Genomic DNA, 22,146 nt, shown 5'->3' with positions numbered 1-22,146 from the left:
GTTTTCTCACCACTGAAGTCAAGGTCCACTCTGCAATTCGAGCACCTAATTTGGTTGACACTTTTCTTCATTGCAGTTGAGTGAGGCTATGTTGTGGGTGCTATCTCTCAGATAAGTTATTGGGCAGAATTTAATGGTCAGGGCGGTGGGCCCATCCATTAGTCGGGAAGCCAGGCCAATCCTGCCATGGCCATTTCTGGAAGCCCTGGAGTGACTAAATGCCAATCAGGCAGTCTGCTGCCTGTTGTTAACGTTCCTGCATCCTGCAGGAGGAACGGTCCGCCTCCTGGAGCTACTGGCCAATCAGAGGCAGGCAGCTCCTGCATACCGACAGCACCACCAGGAGCGGTGGCCACTGCTGGTACTACAATAAGCACAAGGAGGAGCAATGTCACTAGGCCCTGGTGAGGGATAGAGATGGATTAGTGTAAAGGGCAGAGGGCTCTTTCCGTGAAGGCAGCACTAACTTCTGAGAGATCCTTCCATTGGGCGTAGGGTCCCTGGAAAGAAAGGACGACTCCTCCCCCTCCCTCTCCCTCCACCAAGACCCTTTTCACCCAAAACATAATTGAGTTAAATTCCCAGGAAGGTGATAGTCTATCAACTCAAGCCTTTCCTCCCTATTATATGGCCTTGCCCACCTCCCATCCACTTATGATAGAATTTAATGCTCTGCCCATTAGACAAAGTCTGGTAGCTCAGGTGGACATGCAGGATCCCTCAAACTATTTGTAATATAGCAAAACATTTTCTCAATGTCCAATGTCACATCATTCTTTACCTTGCTGTCAGCAGGTCACTCTCTAACAAAGCACTGGGCATAAAGTGCTTTGGGATGTTCATGCCTTATAATTACTTTATTTTAACCAGTGATTACCTTTTTTGTTATTTTATATTGAAATAGAGGAAAACGTTGGGCAGCTTGTTGTTTTATACAATTATGGAATCTCTACAGTGCAGAAGGAGGCCATTCGGCCCATTGGGTCTGCACCAATCCTCCGAAAGGGCACCCTACCTAGATCTATTCCGCCACTCCAATCCTGCAACCCCACCTAACCTGCACATCGCTGCACACTAAGAGCAACTTAGCATAGCCAATCTACCTAAAATGCACATCTTTGGACTGTGGGAGGAAACGCCGCAGACAGGGGAGTACATGCAAAATTCCATACAGACAGTCCCCCAAGGTGGGAATTGAACCCGGATCTCTGGCGCGGTGAGGCAGCAGTGCTAACCACTGTGCCACCATGCTGTGATTTGTATTTGTGAAATTGTTGTTCGGTAAATTTGAAGCAATGCAGTTTTTGCCGGTAGCTGAATGTAAATTGTTGCTTGTGTTCTTACAGGCTCTATTCCGGAAGAAGATGGTGGGAAACTCTACAACGCATGTACAGTATTTGCACCAAATGGATCTATGTTGATGAAGTATAGAAAGGTGTAAAATCTTTATTATTTGGCAGTGACTGGTGGAACAGTAGGCTAGAAGAACTCCTTTTCCACTTTAGCCTAAGCTGATAAGAGGAAGTTCTCCTTTCACTTTCAAGGCCAAAAATAAAACAATGCTGAAGACTTGAAGGATTGAGATTAATCATAGAAAGTATACCCAGTAATCATTCCTAACCATTAAACATGTATTTTACGACATAGCAGTAATAAGTATTTAAACCCTTGCTACAAGTAGTGGCCACAATGCATGATGGGATTTAAGCTAGCTAACTTGCCCATGTTTTTGAGACAAATGGGATTGTGTGGTCAGCAAATTACACAGTCAACTCAGTAAGCAGTTTTTATCAGTGCTCCCAATGTCCTGTCTCAAACAATCTATGGTGTGAAGAGGAATACCAGCTTTGGCATCCTGCCCCTGGATGAACAATGAGGTGGACAGGAACTGACTGCAACATGTAGGATGGAAATGTCAGAAAAACAACTTTAGAATTTTACACAAGATCCTAGTAAACAACAGGTGACGGGATGGTGTTAAATCATGAGCTGATCAGAAGTCATCATTTTGCTTAAAGTAAATTTTACTGGATAATATAGAAGTGACTGGCCACGCTAAATTGCCCCTTAATTGGAGAAAATGATTTTTCTTTTTCTAAAAATCACTAACTGCCCATGTTGTATATTTGAACCAGATTCACTTGTTTGACATCGATGTACCTGGGAAAATCTGTTTCCGGGAATCTGAGGCATTCTCTCCTGGCAGCACGATGTGCACCTTTGATACCCGTAAGTAAAAACACAAATTCGGCTGAATGTATGAATCCATACGACTCTGGAATTACACCAGTCCGTTCTTCTAAAATTTGAAATGGTATCACTTGTACTGAGGTTGTTTGATGTGAGGTGCAAGTTAATACCTATTATTTTTCACGTGGAGGTTTTTGATTAGATTATTGGGTGGAACTCAGGAGTACAAGCCAACCTCTTGTAAAAGACAAAGGAGAGAAATTGGCTGCTGAACACATCATAATGTGTGCATACTCGTTACCAAGGGAATTGGCTAATACCAGATCATTAGACTAATGTCCACCTTGTCAGTCAAGAAATCATGCAAGGCAAATGGAAGATTAAAGGTAATTATTCTAAAAGCAAAGCATGTTAAATTAAACATTAGAATTGCACAAACTAGGTTTTCAGTTTAAGCTTTTATTTATTTATCTATCTGTAGATATATTATTGATTAGCTGTAATAATTATCTTTATTAGTGACATAAGTAGGCTTACATTAACACTGCAATTAAGTTACTGTGAAAATCCCTTAGTCGCCACACTCCGACGCCTGTTCGGGTACACAGAGGGAGAATTCAGAATATCTAAATGATCTAACAAGCATGTCTTTTGGGACTTGTGGGAGGAAACTGGAACACCAGGGGGAAACCCACACAGACACAGGGAGAACATGTAGACTCGGCACAGACAGTGACCCAAGCCGGGAATTGAACCCGGGTCTCCGGCGCTGTGAAGCAAAAGTGCTAACCACTGTGCTACCGTGCCGCCAATAGCCATCCAGTGTGACCATTTTATAATTCCTGTTAATTCCCATTGCCAACAATGGCTTGTAATTCTTGTTGAATGTCAGTAGTTCCTACAAATCCCACCTGCTCCCTCTTTCATCTTCCCCATCCAAAAACTGCCATCCCGCTGTGAGTAAGAGACTGTCCTAGAACAGGATTGCTGAGGTGCTCAGGTATCTCACAAGATAGAATGTCATGGTTCACATAAAACAAACCTCTGCAGATTAGTATCTGGTATCAGTATGAGGAGATGTTTAACAATGGTTGGGCATTATTTGCCCACCAGTTTATTTTCCCTCGGTTGCATCCACTCCCCTTCTGTGGAGTAGTCACACTACATTCTAAAGCTTCCCAAGAAGGTTAGAAAGAGACTAGGAACTTGCTGTGGGACTACTGGAAATATGAACTCATGTTGACATATATGGACACGTGGAGTGTTTGTAAATTCTTTGCGCAAGTTTATCTTTGGATGTGAATGATGGAAGCAGACTGTAAATAGCATATGAAAGCACAAGTCATCATCTTTTAATACCAATGCTGCTAATGTTATTCATTTCTGATGCGGAAGCTGATTGAAATGGTGGCAGTAGAGGCAAAGGTGAGCTGTGTGTAAGGCTTGGCAGAATTGAAGTCAATTACATGAAAAACAATATGAATCAAGAGATCATGCCATTTATGGCTAGACTCTTATCATGTATGCAAAATTATTAGCATTAAGAACTTTATAAATGCTGTGTTTCAATGTATGTTTTGGACATCTCACACACAACCACACACACAAACACACGTGTGTATATTCTAAAATAAAGCCTGATCATGCTTTCGTCATTTTTCATCTTTGTCTCTCTTTGCAGCATACTGCAAGATTGGGATTGGGATCTGTTATGATATAAGGTTTGCAGAACTTGCTCATGTTTATACAAAAAGAGGCAAGTAAAAGACAAATTATACTGTGGAATGTAGAGCTATTATGTGTCCAGGTGTTGACTTTCTCCATGCAGTACAGTGAGGCATGGTTCAAGGTATTGTCTTTTAGTCGAGATGTTCAATTGATGTCTTATCAAATCTCCCTCACTGATGTAAAAGAGCCTGGGGCAAGGTGGCCGCAGGGTTGCCCAAGGCATTATATGCTCTTTTATCTAGACACATGGACGAAGAGCAGTTGTTTGTCCTGCGCTTGGAGCTAGGTATAGAGAGGACACCAAGTTAAAATGGTGGATAAAGCCCCTGGAGCTGCTTCTCCATCACTGCTGCTGGTGCAAGCGGTGTTTCTCATCCCTGCTTTAGTAACCATCAAAATCTATCAGTACAAAGAAGAGCAGATTGAGCTCCCTGGTGTCCTGGCCAACATTTATCCCTCAACCTACAACCCCAAAGCACATTATCTGGCCACTTCTGTGTGATAGCCTTTGGTGTGCACAAATTGGCTGTTACTTCCCCACATTGGAACAAGGTCTGCTCTTTGAAGAGTCTCCCATTGGCTTTGAAGCTCTTTGAGGATGAGCTGAAGACTTGGAGGGCCTGGATAAAAACAAGTTAGTTATTTCCAAGATTGGGCTCCTCCATGCATTTATTTCATAAAACTATTGTAAAAGCCCTGAGCTCTTGACTCCCTGACAACCACCCATGTACATGCAGGGCAGATGCTATAGACCAGGGGTGGGCAAACTTTTCCGTGCAAGGGCCGCATTCAGAAATTCACAATTCACAAAGGGCCGCATAGTATATTAAGTAAAATAATTACTTCACCCGGTTATGATTCTGGGCGCCTCATATCGAACATAGAACAGTACAGCACAGAACAGGCCCTTCGGCCCTCGACGTTGTGCCAAGCAATGATCACCCTACTCAAGTCAACGTATCCACCCTATACCAGTAAGTAACCCAACAGCCCCCCCACCCATTAACCTTCAAAAAAAAAAAAAAAAAATTTTTTTTTAAAAAAAATTTTTTTTTTTTTTTTTAATGACTTGGTGGGCCGCAGAAATACCTTTGGCGGGCCGCATGCGGCCCGCGGGCCGTAGTTTGCCCACCCCTGCTATAGACAGTTTTTTAAAAATTCTTTTGTGGATGTCGCTGACTGGGCCAGCATTTATTGTCCATCCCTAATTACCCTTGAACTGAATGGCTTGCTAGGCCATTTCAGAAGGCAGTTAAGAGTCAACCACATTGCTGTGTGTCTGTGACAATACTGTACCACAATGCCCCTGCCTCCTTGTTGTGTTTGCATTCACACATTTGCTCAAAGGGTGTCGTGCAGTTTTATTTCTGATCCCTGCAAATTCCCTGATGATTGTGGAAAGTTTTTTAAAATAAATTTGAAGTACCCAATTCATATTTTTCAATTAAGAGGCAATTTAGCGTGGTGGCCAATCGACCTACCCTGCATATCTATGGGTTGTGGGGGTGAAACCCACACAAACACGGGGAGAATGTACAAACTCCACACGGACAGTGACCCAGAGCCGGGATTGAACCTGGGACCTTGACTGCTTCTCCATCACTGCTGCTGGTGCAAGCGGCGTTTCTCATCCCTGCTTTGGTAGCTGCCAGATATTCTATTTAATAACGAGCAAAAATGTTAAAACTGAGGGTCAGCTGTTATCAAAACTACTTGTTAATGTTCTCTGCAGGCTGTCAACTTCTTGTTTATCCAGGGAAATTTGGCATGACTACAGGCCCAGCCCATTGGGAACTCTTACAAAGAGCTAGGTGAGTGACAAAGATATTCTGTGTGGATTACAGAGAGAATACAGGTGGTCATTTTATTTATTAAAAAATTTTTTTTTTTACCTTTAAAATACCCAATTCATTTATTTTCCAATTGAGTGGCAATTTAGCGTGGCCAATCCACCTACCCAAGTTGTGGGGGAGAAGCCCATGCAAATATGGGGAGAATGTGCAAACTCCACATGGGCTGCAAAATTGGGCAGAGAAAGGGGAGATGGAATTTAACCCGGACAAATGCGAGGTGATGCATTTTAGTAGATCCAATTCAGATGGGAGCTATAAAGTAAATGGCAGAAACATCAGGAGCATAGAGACACAGAGAGATCTGGGCGTGCACAGATCCTTAAAAGTGGCAGCACAGGTGGAAATGGTGGTAAAGAAAGCATATGGCATGCTCCTTCATAGGACGGGGTATCGAGTATAAAAGTTTGAAAATTATGTTACCATTATATAGAAGATTGGTTAGGACACATTTGGACAGGTCATTGTTTCATTGTTGTTGTTTCTGTCGTTTCTGTCTTTGTTGTTTTCATTGTCGTTCTTGTTGTTGTTTTTATTGTGCTTGTTGTTGTCATTGTTGTTGCTGTTGTTGTCTTTGTTATACTTCTTGTTGTTCTTGTCGTTGTGCTTGTAGTTTTTGTTGTTGTTCTTGTTGTGCTTCTTGTTTTTGTTGTTGCTGTTTTTGTTCTTGTTTCTGTTATGCTTCTTGTGGTTTTTATTGTTTGTGTTGCACTCAATGACTGCTCTGTGTGGATAATTTGAGTCATTCCCCAAGTTATTGGTGTCAGTGCCCTCTGTGGTATCTGCTCTTTCATTGAATGTTTCTTCTTGAATATTGTGAGAGTGATCTGATGTTGCATTGATCTTGGTGACATCAGTCATCTGTGGTGGATTTGATTCCTTCCTTTTGCTTCCTTGGTGCTCCTCTTCTGGAGTAATTTCTGGTACATTTGAATCATCTTTGGTTTCTTGGTGCACTTGTTCTGGAGTCAAAATCTTCAAGATTTCATTTTCTTGTGGGTCTTGGTGCTCCTCTTCTGGAGTCAAAATTTTCAAGATTTCATTTTCTTGTGGGTCGTTTAGAGTGGGTGAGGTTTCAATTGATGTGGTCTCTCTGGACTCATGAGTAGCCCTACTGATTGTTGAGTGCTTTTGTACAGACTAGCTGAGATCTGTCAGTCTTGCTGTGATCCTGCACATCCTGTATGTCAATTGTGATCACATTGTCACTGTTTTCACACACAGTGGGTAGACTTACATTGTCGTCTTGTTGATTATGTGAGCTTGGTAGACTTTCATAGTCTGCTTCTGGTTGCTCAGATACGGTGGGTAGACCTTCATGGTCTTGATCATGCATGGCATTTGCTATGGAGTGTTTAATTGCTTCCATTTTGGAGCTTGTGAACGAGCTCTCTGTGGAGGCTTGCGTCGCTCTCTGTGTGGAGTCTTTCATCGCTCTCTATGTGGAGTTGTGCATTGTTCTCTCTGTGGAGTCGATCTGTGCTCTCTCAACGGAGTCAGTCAATTCTCGTTGTGTGGCATTGTGTTCTTCTTGGGTATTTGACAGGTTGCTGTCATCCAATGTATCAACATGAGTAGAGTCATGTTAAGCTTTGCAACAGTGTTACTGATGCTGTGAGCAGCATATCTGAATAACTCAGCCATGTCTGAGTAGTATTTTTTGATAAACAAATCATCTCTTTTTGTTTTGGAGTTGTTATCGTTCTCTTCATGTTCAATGAACAAATCATCTTCATTGGTTTCAGATTTATCATTGTGCTCTTCAGTTTGGGTGGTACAAACTGCTTGTTCCAGGGTGCTGTGAAAGTTATTTTCAACTGCTGGTAGAAGTTCAGGCATTGTTCTGCCTTTTGAGGTTAAATTTGTTGGTTTTGTGCCTTTAAATGTCTTGTTTATGATTTTCAGGCATTTCCCCTTTAAGTGGGTGTGATCTGAATCTTCTGACATCGTGACACTCATGACGTAAAGCATAGGAACCGTTTGCGCATGCGCAAATTGAGTTTCCTTTACTGTGTGCTTTTTTGTAAACTGCACATGTGCGACTTGCGCATATCCATTTTCGAACTATGCGCTCTTTTTGTCCAACTGTGCATGTGCAGAATGATCTCCGCCCAAAACTTTTTTTTTTCAATCTGCGCATGCGCATGCGCAGACCCAGATTTGCGTCTTTCATTCCCTGGGCAGCTTAAAATGTGTTCATATGCAATTTTAACTGCTTTAGGCCCATGGAAAAGAACTTTATCGGTGTTTTTTCTAGGTAAGCAATTAAAGTAATCTTTTTCTTGCAATCTGCACGTTTCAATCACAATTTCCAGCGTTAAACCTTTCTGTTCTGGTAATGATTGGTTGAGTTTCACATCACTCATTCCCTGTGCAATTTGGTCTCCAAGCATTGAATGTCTTAAAGCAGCATTGTTACTGGTGTTACAGTAATCTTCAAATTTTTTCAGTATTACTTCTACTTTGGTGTTGTCTTCAACTTTCAAGTATGTAAAGCCGTGATATATTTCTCTATCTTCATGTCCTGTGAGGTGCAGTGCTATTTTCATTTCTTCTGAGGCTGCTTTCAAATCATAAGCTAAGATATATATGTCGAACACTTGTTTAAAGCTTTTCCAGCTATGACCTAAATTACCGATTGTGTTCAGCTGCAGTGGAGTTCTAACAAATTTCATTAAATCAGTGAAGTCTTCCCAGGTAGAATGTCCGGTACGAGTTTTCTTGTCATTTCGATCTTTCTTTGTCTGCATCTTGTGTAATCATCTAGTAAGTGTTCTGCAGTCTCCTGGTACCATGTGTTATTCCTTATGTCTGAATAAAGCTCGTAGTCTTACAGTTGAAATAGATGTTTTATTTTGAGTTTGTTCTCTCTCCAGTGCTTATACTATGTGCCATCTGAGCTGCCTGCCTTTGTCATTCTCACCAGCTGCCGTTCCTGTGAAAAGTGCCCTGACTTCCTGTCTGTCTGTATTTATATATCTCCCGTGCTCCCACTAGTGATTGCTTAGTTGTAGTGCATCTACATTGACCCCTGATATATATATATATATATATAGACACACACACACACACAGATATGCAGATCACTACATCTGTGCTGTATTGTTCTTTGTTCTTTGAAAGTGACTCAGAGCCAAGATCGAATCTGGGACATCAGCGCTATGAGGCAGTAGTGCTAACCACTGCACCACCGTGCTGCCCTTGTCATTTTCTTTTTAAGCAAATATTGAAGCAATAGTTAATCTTAGAGTGGTGTGGACGTAATGGATTCAAAACTGTTAATAATCATTTAATAGCTGTGTTCCACATGGCACAAATAACCAGTCTAACAAAATCATTTGTGTGCAATTATTTATACTTAATTGGGAGATCATGTGTTGAAAGTAACCCTCGTTTAATGAGAATGGGGGAATTACATGACGTTCCCATGATGGATACACAATCAGTACATTTTTCTAAAATTGCGAAAACTGAAGTCAAAACAGAACATGTTGGAAATGTGAAGGTTTGGCAGGAAGGATATATTAATTTTTAACAAAAATATTTGTATCCAGGTTTTAACATTAATTTTTTTTTTCTCAAGGGGCAATATAGTGTGGCCAATCCACCTACCCAGCACATCTTTGGGTTGTGGGGTTGAGACCTACACAGACATGGGGAGAATGTGCAATCTCCACACAGACAGTGACCCGGGATCGAACCCGTGTCCTCAACGCTGTGAGGCAGCAGTGTTAACCACTGCGCCACCATTCTGCCTGGTTTTTAAAATTCTAACATTTTATAAATAAAATAAAACACAAAACACAACAAATAACTAACCCTAACCCTACCACAACTCGCCAAAAACCCCCACCCATCCCAACCCCCTCCTGAACTTCCTCAGCAGTTGACGGTAACCAACTCTTGAAAGTGAAGACCCCATCTTATATGGAACCTCTCAATCACCCCACCCGCCCAAGGTGAACTTCACCTTCTCAAGATGCAGGAATTCCATCAAGTCCCCCAGCCACAGTGAGACTCAGGGTGAAGAAGCTGACCTCCAACCCAACAGAATGCGCTTGCGAGTAATCAGCGAGGGAAAGGCTAAAACATCCCCCCCCCCCCCCCCCCCCCACCCCCCGCCGCCCTGCAGCTCCGGCAGGTCCGTCACCTCAAATATGGCCCCCAGGGGACTGGGATCCAAGTCCAAGTGCAAGATTGCCAAACATAGTGCTGAATAAAGACTTCCAAAATGTCTCCAACTTTGGGCAGGACCAGAACACATGTACATGATTGGCTGGATCTCTCCCACAACATTTGTAAGTGTCCTCCATTGGCTCATCCTTGACCTCATCAGATGCACCCTGTACACCACCTTTAACTGTATCAAATGGGTCTCCTGTGGCAACACGACATTGGCTCTCAATCTCTTTAAATGCGAAAAGATTCTCAGCGTCTTCACCGGTCCGCCCAACCCCTGCACGTTTCACATTACCATTCAGACTGGGGGGTCTCTCATCCCCCTCCTCCTATCAGCCATTACTGCCCCGTGGGGCATACCTGCCCCCTGCCCCACCAACCTCCTCAGCCCAACTTGCTCACAAAATATACCCGCCCCTGCCCCACGAATGAGACCAAGCCCAACCCCTAGTTACCATCAACCAACTACCCCTCCCCCCTCACCCAATCCCAGGAAGCCTCCAAGCACTTCCTCTTGAAACTTCTTCTCTTAGCGTACTCACCAACCCCCACCATTCACATCTCCCATGCCGGCCGAAACCTGTCCACACAGGCTTGGCTAACCGCAGCCCCTCCCCCACCTCATTCCTGTTCATTAGCCAACTTAAGTTTGCTTGTGAGATGGCCCCCATCAGAGCCCCCTCCCCCCCTATACCTAACACAAAGACCAACAAAGAACCCATCTCCCCGCCACACCCATGCCTTAGAACATAGAACAGTACAGCACAGAACAGGCCCTTCGGCCCTCGATGTTGTGCCGAACAATGATCACCCCACTCAAGTCAACGTATCCACCCTATACCAGTAACCCAACAACCCCCACCCCCATTAACCTTATTTTTTTTAGGACACTAAGGGCAATTTAGCATAGCCAAGCCACCTAACCCGCACATCTTTGGACTGTGGGAGGAAACCGGAGCACCCGGAGGAAACCCACGCACACACGTGGAGAACGTGCAGACTCCGCACAGACAGTGACCCAGCCGGGAATCAAACCTGGGACCCTGGAGCTGTGAAGCATTTATGCTAACCACCATGCTACCGTGCTGCCCTCACATATTACCGTGCTGCCCTAAAGAACCAACATGCTAAACACCAAACCCGGGGGGGGGGGGGGGGGGAGCCCGGTCCATTGTCCCGCCCCATCCTCAAACCATCTCCTCCCAACCACAACATAAGAAATCAAAGTCTGAACCCAGTTCAGTCCTAGTCCGTCATCCCTCAAGAACGCCTCCGTCTGCTCCACCATCTCAAAGAAATGGTACTTGGGGTTATACGTAACTCTCAGCTTCGCCGAGTAGGCCACCCCGAACCATGCATCACTTTTGTACAGCCCTGCCTTTGCCCTATTAAAGGCCGCTATCTTGCCAACTCCACCATGACTTCCTGGTATATACGAATACCACTGCCTTCCAACCTCACCTCCCGATTCTACTTGTCTATCGCAAAACCCTTGCCTTCATCTGGTGGCTGTGGAAACAGACTATCACAGCTCTCTGTGGATCATTCACCTTTGGTTTCGGCCGAAGTGACCAATGAGCCCGATCCAGCTCAAAGAGGGAGGGGTTCGTCCCCGAAAAGTATTCCATTGGCCTTGGGTCCTCCAGCCCCTCAGGCAGTCCCATGATCCGAAGATTCTGCTGCCATGACCTGTTCTCCAGGTCCTCCAATAAGGCTCTCAGTTCTTTATTGTTTTCCTCCACCTTCCACAGCTCCTCTCCCATCGAGGCGAGCTGGTCGCTGCGCTGCGTCAATGCCTCCTCCACCCCCTTCAACACCTCACCATGCTCCCACACCATCTCCAACGTCTTGCCAAGAGCTTCCTTTGTCGGGGCCAGCTGATCCTCCCCCAGCTGCTTTAGCGTTCCCATCATCACCTTCCCATGCCGCTCAAAACGTTTGGTAAACTGCCGCTCAAACTCCACTGCCATCAGTTCGGCTAGCGTGTCCACTATAATAGGCGCAGCCTCACCCAGCAAACTTGGTCCTGCCATCTTTCCTCCCACAGAATAAATTACATATTGGAGAGCAAACCCAAACATTTTAAATTAAGATGTATATTGATCGGAAGAACATGGAGAGACAATATAATATAAGGGGTAAGATTCTTAAAGGGGTGCAGTAGCAGTGGGACCTGGGAGGATATGTGCATAGATGATTGAAGATGGAAGGGCAGTTGGAGAGGGTAGTTAATGTAGCATACAGTATTATTAATAGGGACATAAAGTACAAGAGCAAAGAGGTTATGCTAAACTTATACAAAACGCTAGTTAGACCTCGGCTGGACTATTGTGTACAGTTCTAAGCGCCACATTATAGGAAGGATGTGAACACATTGGAGAGAGTGCAGAAGAGGTTTACACCAATGGTTCCGGGGATGAGAAACTTCAGTTATGAGAAGAAGGCGAAGAGTAGATTTCATGGAGATGTTCAAAATCATGAGGGGACTGGACAGAGTAGACAGGGAGAAACTTCCTGCTCGTAAAAGGATCAAGAATGAGAGGGCACAGATTTAAAGTGATTTGCAAAAGAAGCAAATGCTTTTTCACACGAGTGGCTCAGGTCTGGAATGCTCTGCCTGGAAGTGTGGTGGAGGCAGGTTCAATCGAGGTTTCAAGAGGGCGTCAGATGATTATCTGAATAGAAACAATGTGCAGGGGGCGAAATTCTCCGCCCCCCACGACGGGTGGGAGAATAGCGGGAGGGCCTTCCCGACATTTTTGCCGCCCTCCCGCTATTCTCCCCCCTCCCCGCCGAAGTCCCGACCCGAATCGCTGCCGCCGTTTTTTTACGGCCGGCAGCGATTCTCAGCTGTTAGATGGGCCGAAGTCCCAGCCCTTTCCGCCGTTTTTACGAACGGCAAACACACCTGGTCTTGCCGTTCGTAAAAACGGCGTCACAAACTCGCTATTAATAACCATGGCACCGACTGGCACGGCCGTACCACGGCCGTGCCAAGGGTGCCATGGGCCCGCGATCGGTGGGCACCGATCGCGGGCAGCGGGCCCGATGCCCGCGCACTACTTGTCCTTCCGCCGCCCCGCAGTATCCATTCGCGGGGCGGCTGAGGGGCAACCCGGCCCGCGCATGCGCGGGTTTTGCGCAAAAACGCGATGATGTCACCCGCGCATGCGCAGGTTGGCGTCTTCCAAACTGCGCATGCGCGGCTGACATCATATGACGCGTCAGCCGGCGCTAACTCCGGCAAGCGGGCTTAACGATTTTCGTCAAGCCCCGACCGGGGACCAGAATCGGTCCCCCGTCGGGAAGGGGCGTGCTGCCGTAAAACCTGCCCGGGTTTTACGGCAGCTTTACGATTTCTCCCGTTTTGGGAGAATCTCGCCCAGGGTTTTGGGGAAAGAGCAAAGGAATGGCACTAAGTGATGATGCTTGTTTGGTGAGCTGGCGCAGACACGATGGGTCAAAGACCTCCTTCCGTGCCGGAACAATTCTGCGAAATCCACACCAAACCCTCGGCTGGACTAGCGCTCGTTGTTCTTTGTGCCGTATTCTTTCATTGGGAATTCAATATCCTTTAATTCCCATAACTTTACTGCAGACAGCTCATATAAATGTTCCCCCCCCTCCCCAAAACTGGGTGAAAAAGGCCAAACAATGAGAATATAGTGGAAGCCACCCATGTGCGACCTCCACCTACATGTTACCACCAAATGTCTGGATAAATTAATCTTTCGGGTAAAGACATTTTGTCAAAACTGGAAGCTAAAAGATCAGGGGACGCCGTAGTAATGTAATGATAGTAGGGGAGAGCACCGAGCAGGGGAACTGGTGAACCTTTTAATCAAGAAGTCTAATATTATAAATCTACATTGCTCTTTAGAAATCCTGTAGAATTTTTCTGTAAAATATATAAACTGTACATGAAAAGAAATTGCATTTTTGCTAAATTACTTTTTCACCTGTTAATAGGGCTCTTGACAACCAGGTGTATATAGCAGCAGTGTCACCTGCACGAAATGAGAATGACTCCTATGTGGCATGGGGGCACAGCAGTATAGTAAACCCATGGTATGTATTTCACAAGATAATTACAGTCGAGGAAAGACATTTGGTCTGTTTCAGTTCATCCATCCAGACATTGCCTCCCGTTGCAGCATTCGGCTTGTTTCTTACACAATTCTAGAGGTTTAGGGCAGTTCATGTCAAAGTGCAGCAAGATCCGGGCAATGCCCAGACTTGGCCTGACAAGTAACATTCACCCCACACAGTGCCAGATGATGACCATCTCTAACAAGCGAGAATCTAACCATCGCCCCTTTATATTCAGTGGAATTACCATTGCTGAATCCCCCACTAACAGCATCCTGGAGAAATTACCATTGATCGAATACTGAGCTAGACCAACCATGTAAATGCTGTAGCTACGAGAGCCAGGTCGGAGGAATCTTGCAGCAAGTAACTCGTCTTCTGACTCTCCAAAGCCTGTCCACCATCCACAATGCACAAGTCAGGAGTGTAATTGAATGCTCTCCACTTGCCTGTATGAGTGCTGCTCCAACAACACCTATGAAGCTTGACACCATCCGGAAAAAAGCAACCTGCTTAATTGGCATGCAATCACAAACATTCACTCCTTCCACCACTGACACACAGTAGACACACATCTACAAGATGCACTGCAGGAACTCACCAAGACTCCACAGGCAGCAGCTTCCAAACCCACGGCCTCTGCCATCTAGAAGGACAAGGGCATCAGATACTTGGGTACACCACCACCTGAAACATCCTCTCCAAGTCACTCACCAGCTTGACTTGGAAATATACCGGCGCACCTTTCCTGTCGTTGGCTCAAAATCCTGGTCCTCCCTCCCTAACAGCACTGTGGGTGTACCTACACCACATGGACTGCAGCAGTTCAAGAAGAAAGCTCACCATGACCTTCAAGGGCAATTGGCAATGGGTAAAAATGCTGTTCTAGCCAGGGAAGACACATTTCTGGATTAATTTCCAAAATGTTTTTTCCCAATTAAGGGGCAATTTAGCGTGGTCAATCCACCTACCCTGCACATCTTTGGGTTGTGGGGGTGAGACCCACGCAGACACGGGCAGAATGAGCGAACTCCACATGAACAGCTCTGAATTAATTTTTAAAACTCTATCTAGAAGTTCATTTCATTTTTAAATGTTCACTTTTAAAACATTAACTTCAGAAAAAAATTGCTTACCAAGCACCTAAAATGCTGACATTTTTATGTGCATCTGTTTCTTGTCTTTTCAGGGGCGAAGTTGTAGCCAAAGCTGGTTCTGAGGAGACCATAGTATACGCAGATATAGGTGAGAATCTGGTGAAAAGCTTGCCTCGTACGTGATTGGTAATTAATTATGTAGGAAAGACGTCCCTCTCCTTTATTGCTTTTCTTACCCAATCCTTCATTCTGGATGGGTAAATGATCAGTTTGCAGGCAGTACTTTTCTTGGGTTTAATGTGAAAAAGAAAATGGATCAGTTTGATCCTCTTGCTTGACCATTCTCTTTCCGGTCTCTGGAGGGTGGAGTCTTGCAATTAGATGAAGCAATTCTGCATTTTGATTTAGTCTTCTGCTCTGCTGAAGATGGTGACTTGTGCATCCCTAGCCACTTGGCAGTCGTCCTGTATTGACTGCCCTTACCTCGTGGTCATATTCACCTCAAGAGCCAATAGGCTTTTTCAACAATGACTAAAAGAACTTAATTGTCTTTCTTGATTATTTTTAATTCAAACTTTAACACAATTAAGTTCAGAAAGTTGCTTGAATTATTTCTAACTGTGCATTTGTTCCAAGAAACATGCATCTGACAAAATATATATTTATAATATTATATACAGTACTCTGAATATCTAATTAGAAATACAATCTGAGAAAACCGCTGAAATTCACAGAACTCTCTGTAATGTGCTCTGCCAAACAATCTCCTCAGGAGCATATAGTGGATTTGATCATTTCAGGTTATTTTTGAATTTAACTTTCACAAATACATCAATTTCAATGTTGTAGTAGTGGCAAATAAAATTGTCTCACGCCGTTCTTCTCTGAAGCAGATAAATAGCCAAGAAAACATAAAAGAAATATCTAGTTATGTTCTATGCAGGAAGACATTGTACTGTTTCCTCTGCACTGAAATTTAAATTTTGTTCACTCAATTCTCCTCTGAACAGATTTGAAATATCTTTCGGACATTCGCCAACAGATCCCAGTTCTCCAGCAGAAACGGCAAGATCTCTACAGCGTTCAGGCTGCGCAAGATTGAGTATCCTTGCGATCGCTCAGGTCCTTCAGTCAGTTGCAATACATGGAAGCACAAATCTTCCAATCAGCTCAACGATTTGTGTATCAACCTTAAACCCAGCTAGATGTAAATGCGCAAAACATCAGTTTTTCTAAATATAGAATGAGAGATTATTGTGAGGGAATTTTAATAAAGTCTTCAGTTTTCTGTGACGTACATCACTCAATGTTTAAAATGTAACCTGAACTATGTTTAAATTAGTTTTATGCTCTGCCATACATTATTGTATGTATTTTGTATGTATATGCATGTATTTTCCATGACATTAAAATGATACAAGTGCAATTAGAGTAGTTGATATTACATTCATTGTAAATGGAGGGGTTATTGCTTTCTCTGTCCAACAGCGGATGGACGTTATGGCTCCTTGGTTTCTCTGTCTCTTCTAAATGCCAATTTTTCTTTTTTTTTTAGGACCAGTATATGTTCAGGTACAAACTTGTCACGTTTATAATTGTGGATAGGTGAAGATTTGTCCGAAACCAAGATCAAGCTATCCAACTCCCTGTCATTCTGGTGTGCTCCATGTGCCTATCTAATAACCGCTTGAAAGTTCCTAAAGTGTCCAACTCCACTATCACAGCAGGCAGTCCATTCCACACCCTAACCACTCTCGGAGTAAAGAACCTACCTCGGATATCCCTCCTATATCTCCCACCCTGAATCTTATAGTTCAGGCCCCTTGTAACAGCTACATCCACCCGAGGAAATAGTCTCTGAATGTCCACTCTAACTATCCCCCTCATCATCTTATAAACCTCTATTAAGTCGCCTCTCATCCTCCTCTGCTCCAAAGAGGAAAACCCTAGCTCCCTCAACCTTTTCTCATAAGACCTATCCTGCAAACCAGGCAGCATCCTGGTAAATCTCTTTTGCACCCTTTCCAATGCTTCCACATCCTTCCTATAATGAGGTGACCAGAACTGCACACAATACTCCAAATAAGGTCTCACCAGGGTCATATATAGTTGCAGCATAACCCCGCAGCTCTTAAACTCAAGCCGCCTGTTAATAAACGCTAACACACTATAAGCCTTCTTCACGGCTCTATCCACTTGAGTGGCAACCTTCAGAAATCTGTGGACATGAACCCCAAGATCTCTCTGTTCCTTCACATTCCTCAGACCCTGCTGTTGACCCTGTAATCCGCATTCATATTTTTTTCTACCAAAATGAATCACCTCGCACCTACCAGGGTTAAACTCCATCTGCCATTTTTCAGCCCAGCTCTGCATCCTATCAATGTCTCTTTGCAGCCTACAACAGCCCTCCACCTCATCCACTACTCCACCAATCTTGGTGTCATCAGCAAATTTACTGACCCACCCTTCAGCCCCCTCCTCCAAGTCATTGATAAAAATCACAAATAGCAGAGGACCCAGCACTGATCCCTGTGGTACACCGCTGGTAACTGGTCTCCAGTCTGAAAATTTTCCATCCACCACCACCCTCTGTCTTCTATGTGATAGCCAGTTACTTATCCAATTGGCCAAATTTCCCTCTGTCCCACACCTCCTTACTTTCTTCATGAACCGACCATGGGGAACCTTATCAAACGCCTTACTAAAATCCATGTATACAACATCAACTGCTCTACCTTCATCTACAGACTTAGTTACCTCCTCAAAGAATTCAATCAAATTTGTGAGGCAAGACTTATCCTTCAGGAATCCGTGTTGACTATCCAAGATTAAGCTGCATCTTTCCAAATGGTCATAAATCCTATCCTTCAGGACCTTTTCCATTAACCGACCACCGAAGTAAGACTAACTAGCCTATAATTACCAGGGTCATTCCTATTCCCTTTCTTGAACAGAGGAACAACATTCGCCACTCTCCAGTCCTCTGGCACTATCCCCGTGGACAGTGAGGACGCAAAGATCAAAGCCAAAGGCTCTGCAATCTCATCCCTTGCCTCCCAAAGAATCCTTGGATATATCCCATCTGGGCCAGGGGACTTGTCGACCCTCAGGTTTTTCAAAATTGTTAATACATCCTTCCTCAGAACATCTGCCTTCTCCAGCTTACTCGCCTGCATCACACTCTCATCCTCAAAAACATGGCCCCTCTCCTTGGTGAACACTGAAGAAAAGTATTCGTTCAACGCCTCTCCTATTTCTTCTGACTCCATGCACAAGTTCCCACTACTGTCCTTGACCGGCCTGTTCTGTGCTGTATTGTTCTATATACTATGTTTAAGATTTGGAGCTGCAGCGTGTGATCGTCTGCACAGGACCTTTACGCTGGTAAACAAATTCATGAAAGAAGTCGCAAAGAGCAAGACTTTATCATTATTGGTGTCCTTTGTGCATGTATCTCATTTTAAATCCTTCACATATTCAGATCAAGAAGATCAACAATCATAAGACTGAGTTCAAATTCCTCTCCAAGACTTGAGCACAAAATCAAGGCTGATACTCCAGTGCAGTGCAAAGGGAGTCCAACATCGTTCGAGGTGCTTGATGCAGCCACAAAGGTCGGGGTGAGGGCAATGTTGGGCAAATTTCTCTCGCCCCCCACCCCCCTTATGTAAATCGCGTCCCTTTCAATGTGGTGCATTTTTGATCCCAGATGAAGGGCAGCACGGTAGCATTGCAGATAGCACAATCGCTTCACAGCTCCAGCATCCCAGGTTCGATTCCGGCTTGGGTCACTGTCTGTGCGGAGTCTGCACATCCTCCCCGTGTGTGCGTGGGTTTCCTCCGGGTGCTCCGGTTTCCTCCCACAGTCCAAAGATGTGCAGGTTAGGTGGATTGGCCATGATAAATTGCCCTTAGAGTCCAAAATTGCCCTTAGTGTTGGGTGGGGTTACTGGGTTATGGAGATAGTGTGGAGTTGTTCACCTTGGGTAGGGTGCTCTTTCCAAGAGCCGATGCAGACTCGATGGGCTGAATGGCCTCCTTCTGCACTGTAAATTCTATGATAAGTGGACAATGACTCCACAGGAGTGAGGAATGGGCCAGACTTCCAGCAACACTGAGAGTGCCTCACACCTGATGGTCAGGTCCTTGTCCACAATGCGAGGGGTGTGTCGTACCCAGTAATGGTTCATTATACCTGCTCACTCCTTCCAGTTTTTAACGCATGGCCTTCGTCTCTCCAAGCCACAACCTCACCACCATCAGGCTCTATGATTTGACGGTGAATGGGACAAGGGATTGGTCAGTCCAGCACCTGGGGCCAGGTGACTAAGTTGGGTTTTTTTGTTGCAAAAAATACTTTGTTAAATATCTGAAAGAACATTTTAAAACTGCACTACTATTGAGGTTCTCTATACTGAGGTGCTTCAATACAGTCAAGGTTGTTGTACTTTTAAACTTAAATTGAAGTTTATTGGGTAGTTTATTAAACCCGTGGACTTCACCAATGGAATGAACTAAAACTTCACGTTAGAGACTGTGACTGCAGATTTATTCCCCTGGGAAGTTGATTGATTAATTTCATGCATCTGGAGTTTAGGGTTCGGTGAACTATTTGTTTCATTGGAGGAAGGTTAATGTGTGTTGACAGCACTATTTAAGCATCAATGTGAGTTTCGGCCGGGGTATCTTGTCAATTCCAGGAAGGAGAGTGGAAGCAGATTTGTTGTTATAAATGGCAGACCGGGGTCAACTTCAGGCCAGGGACGGGCGGAAATCTCGCTCCTCCAGGTCAGGTTTGCAGTTCCCGGTTGGCCGGGTGAATCGGTTGTTGAAGAACGGTAACTATGCGGAGAGGATCGGGGCTGGGGCGGCGGTCTACCTGGCGGCTGTACTGGAATACCTGGTGGCCGAGTTGGTGGAATTGGCCGGGGCCGCGGCCAGGGACAACCACAAAGTGCGGATCGCTCCCCGCCACCTGCAGCTGGCGGTGAGGAATGACGGCGAACTGCTGCTGCTCTTGGGAGATGTCACTATCCCCCAGGGGGGAGTGCTGCCAAATATCCAGGCCCAGCTCCTGCCAAAGAGAACAACAGCCAAGAATGTGGGAGGAACGCAGGGCTTTGGCTCCTTGGAATTTTAACCTGGGAGATTACCCCACCCTTTAAAATGTTGTCCTGCATTTGGAAGCAACCTTTGCTGACTTTTCAGAAGAATATCTGGGGTGTTCCCCGGGCACTGCCGCATCTCCCAATTGGCCACTTTCTGGATTGTTTCTGAACCTTTCAAACTGAGCTGGGTGTCGGTGAGATTCAAGGTGGACAGTGCTTTGCTGTACTTCATCAACTTTTAATTTTTTTGTGCTGAAATTTTGACTACCGTAGGTGCCTCCGATGTTGTAATAAAAGGTGTTTTCTTTTTATATAGTGGAATTGCTTGACTCCATTCACTTTTTCACATGGTTGGTTCTATATTTTTTAATTTGGTCAGTAAGTGAATTTGTCGATGTTACCAGAAGTGGCTATTTTTAAAAAATATAGTAACAATTTCGAATGCTAAATTGGGGAAAAATGTGATTATGGTTAAATATCACTGCACGCATTTGAGCTCAATTTGAAAACTGGTTGGAACAAGGGACTTGGTCTTCAGCTGATGTCGATACAGAGGAGGCGGGAAGTTACCCAGACACTGATCCTGCAGGTAGTTACACCACTCGCCTCTGGTCTGGTTAGTGGGTTATTAAAGGAGATAGTGCGACTTGGGTCGAGTAGGTAAAGTCTTGTTCATGTCCAAAAGTGTATTAATAAAACAAATGTCAACCATAGGAGCATCGGAAACTGGCCTGTTATTCCAAAAGTTGGTGTCAGGGTTGAATTCCCAACACCAAGAGGGTGGTCAGCAGCAGAAATAGGAATTATGTTGAAACACATTCCCTCCCCTATAAATTATTTGATCTGGAATTCTTCAGATTTAAAGATTGAAGAGTTGTGGCCGGGTGAAGCCAGTGGTGCCAGGTTGACAAGTGTGTAAATGTTTCAATAATATGTAATTGACAAATGGATGAGTTAATCATTGTGGAAATGGTTTGACCATTATGGTGATGTGGTGGAATTATCCACGTATACACTAACCCTTGTAGGATCAAGACCAGGGATCTTGGCTTGTCAGTTAAGTGTTAAGTGCAGCTAAAGAATGGATGGTGGCAACCATAATTGTAATGATGCATGTACAAAGGATAATGGTGATTTGTGTGGAGGATGAATTCATGGAACAGAATCTTTCAATCTATATGTTGGAGGCTGTTCTGAATTTTTGTGAGTAGTAAGGAATGTTTAGGGAAGAAAGATCATAGAACTTTTTGAACAAAACTAGATTGTGTTGGCTAGACTGAGTAGCTGGATTTGACCATTTGAAGGTTGATGTAATGACACTGCAGAATAAGGATCTAACTATTTCAAACAAATGTTTTGTCATAATATACATCCAGGTATATGATGGAGTGCAGACAGGCAGTGATTGACACATGGGATGACCAGTGAGCGCACAGAACATGGCAACCAATCACCAGACAGGACACGGCCACTATAAAGCCAGAGGGCACCAGTTTCCCCACTCTCTCGGGATCCAGCATCTGACAGTCCGAGCTTGTGAGCATCATTTAGTACAAGGACCATGTGGTAGTCGGATAGTCTGGTCAGGTTAGCCTCCGGTCTCGAATCAAGTCAGCATAGTGTCAACCCACAGTTAAGCATGTATTATAGATAGTTGATCAATTGTGTTGCATTTCTTCAAGTGTTGGAAGCCTGTCTCTCTCGACACTGCATCAAACGCAGTCCACGTAGACCCAGCTTGCCCAACATGTTTGATTTTAGAGGCATATGGTGCCAGAACGGGTAGTAAATGTACATATTTGGATTTGTCAAAATGCCAAAAGGATATCTGGGAAAACTCCGATGTAATTTGGGGGAGAGCAAAAACATAGATGGAATATAATTGGAATTGTCTGGCAAGGA

At 44.5% G+C, this 22,146-nt stretch overlaps 2 protein-coding genes across 4 annotated transcripts in view; both read left to right on the top strand.

Moving 5' to 3' along the window:
* LOC119968854 (omega-amidase NIT2-like) overlaps nucleotides 1–16,559 on the top strand; it is a 58,922-nt gene extending 42,363 nt beyond the window's left edge. For 2 of the 3 annotated variants that reach the window (XM_038801737.1, XM_038801738.1), the window contains exons 5-11: nucleotides 1,347–1,435; nucleotides 2,136–2,229; nucleotides 3,872–3,946; nucleotides 5,651–5,729; nucleotides 13,917–14,015; nucleotides 15,226–15,281; nucleotides 16,144–16,559. In XM_038801737.1, coding sequence (XP_038657665.1) covers nucleotides 1,347–1,435; nucleotides 2,136–2,229; nucleotides 3,872–3,946; nucleotides 5,651–5,729; nucleotides 13,917–14,015; nucleotides 15,226–15,281; nucleotides 16,144–16,235 — 584 coding nt within the window. In that variant the 3' untranslated portion in view covers nucleotides 16,236–16,559. The remainder of the gene's footprint in view (nucleotides 1–1,346; nucleotides 1,436–2,135; nucleotides 2,230–3,871; nucleotides 3,947–5,650; nucleotides 5,730–13,916; nucleotides 14,016–15,225; nucleotides 15,282–16,143) is intronic. The other variant, XM_038801741.1, reaches the window with a different exon arrangement.
* Nucleotides 16,560–19,790: 3,231 nt separating this feature from the next.
* On the top strand, nucleotides 19,791–20,555 carry LOC119968855 (histone H2A, sperm-like). The gene has a single exon (XM_038801742.1). It carries the CDS (start codon nucleotides 19,869–19,871, stop codon nucleotides 20,274–20,276), a length of 408 nt encoding a protein of 135 aa, XP_038657670.1. The 5' UTR covers nucleotides 19,791–19,868; the 3' UTR covers nucleotides 20,277–20,555.
* Nucleotides 20,556–22,146: the final 1,591 nt, after the last annotated feature.

This window comes from Scyliorhinus canicula, chromosome 7 (assembly GCF_902713615.1).
Source record: "Scyliorhinus canicula chromosome 7, sScyCan1.1, whole genome shotgun sequence".
Classification (NCBI taxonomy): domain Eukaryota; kingdom Metazoa; phylum Chordata; class Chondrichthyes; order Carcharhiniformes; family Scyliorhinidae; genus Scyliorhinus; species Scyliorhinus canicula.
This window is presented reverse-complemented; position numbering and strand designations above follow the sequence as displayed.

Bases quoted from the DNA above. Each gene is read 5' to 3' on its own strand.
- LOC119968855 (XM_038801742.1), top strand. From the start codon at position 19,869: ATGGCAGACCGGGGTCAACTTCAGGCCAGGGACGGGCGGAAATCTCGC.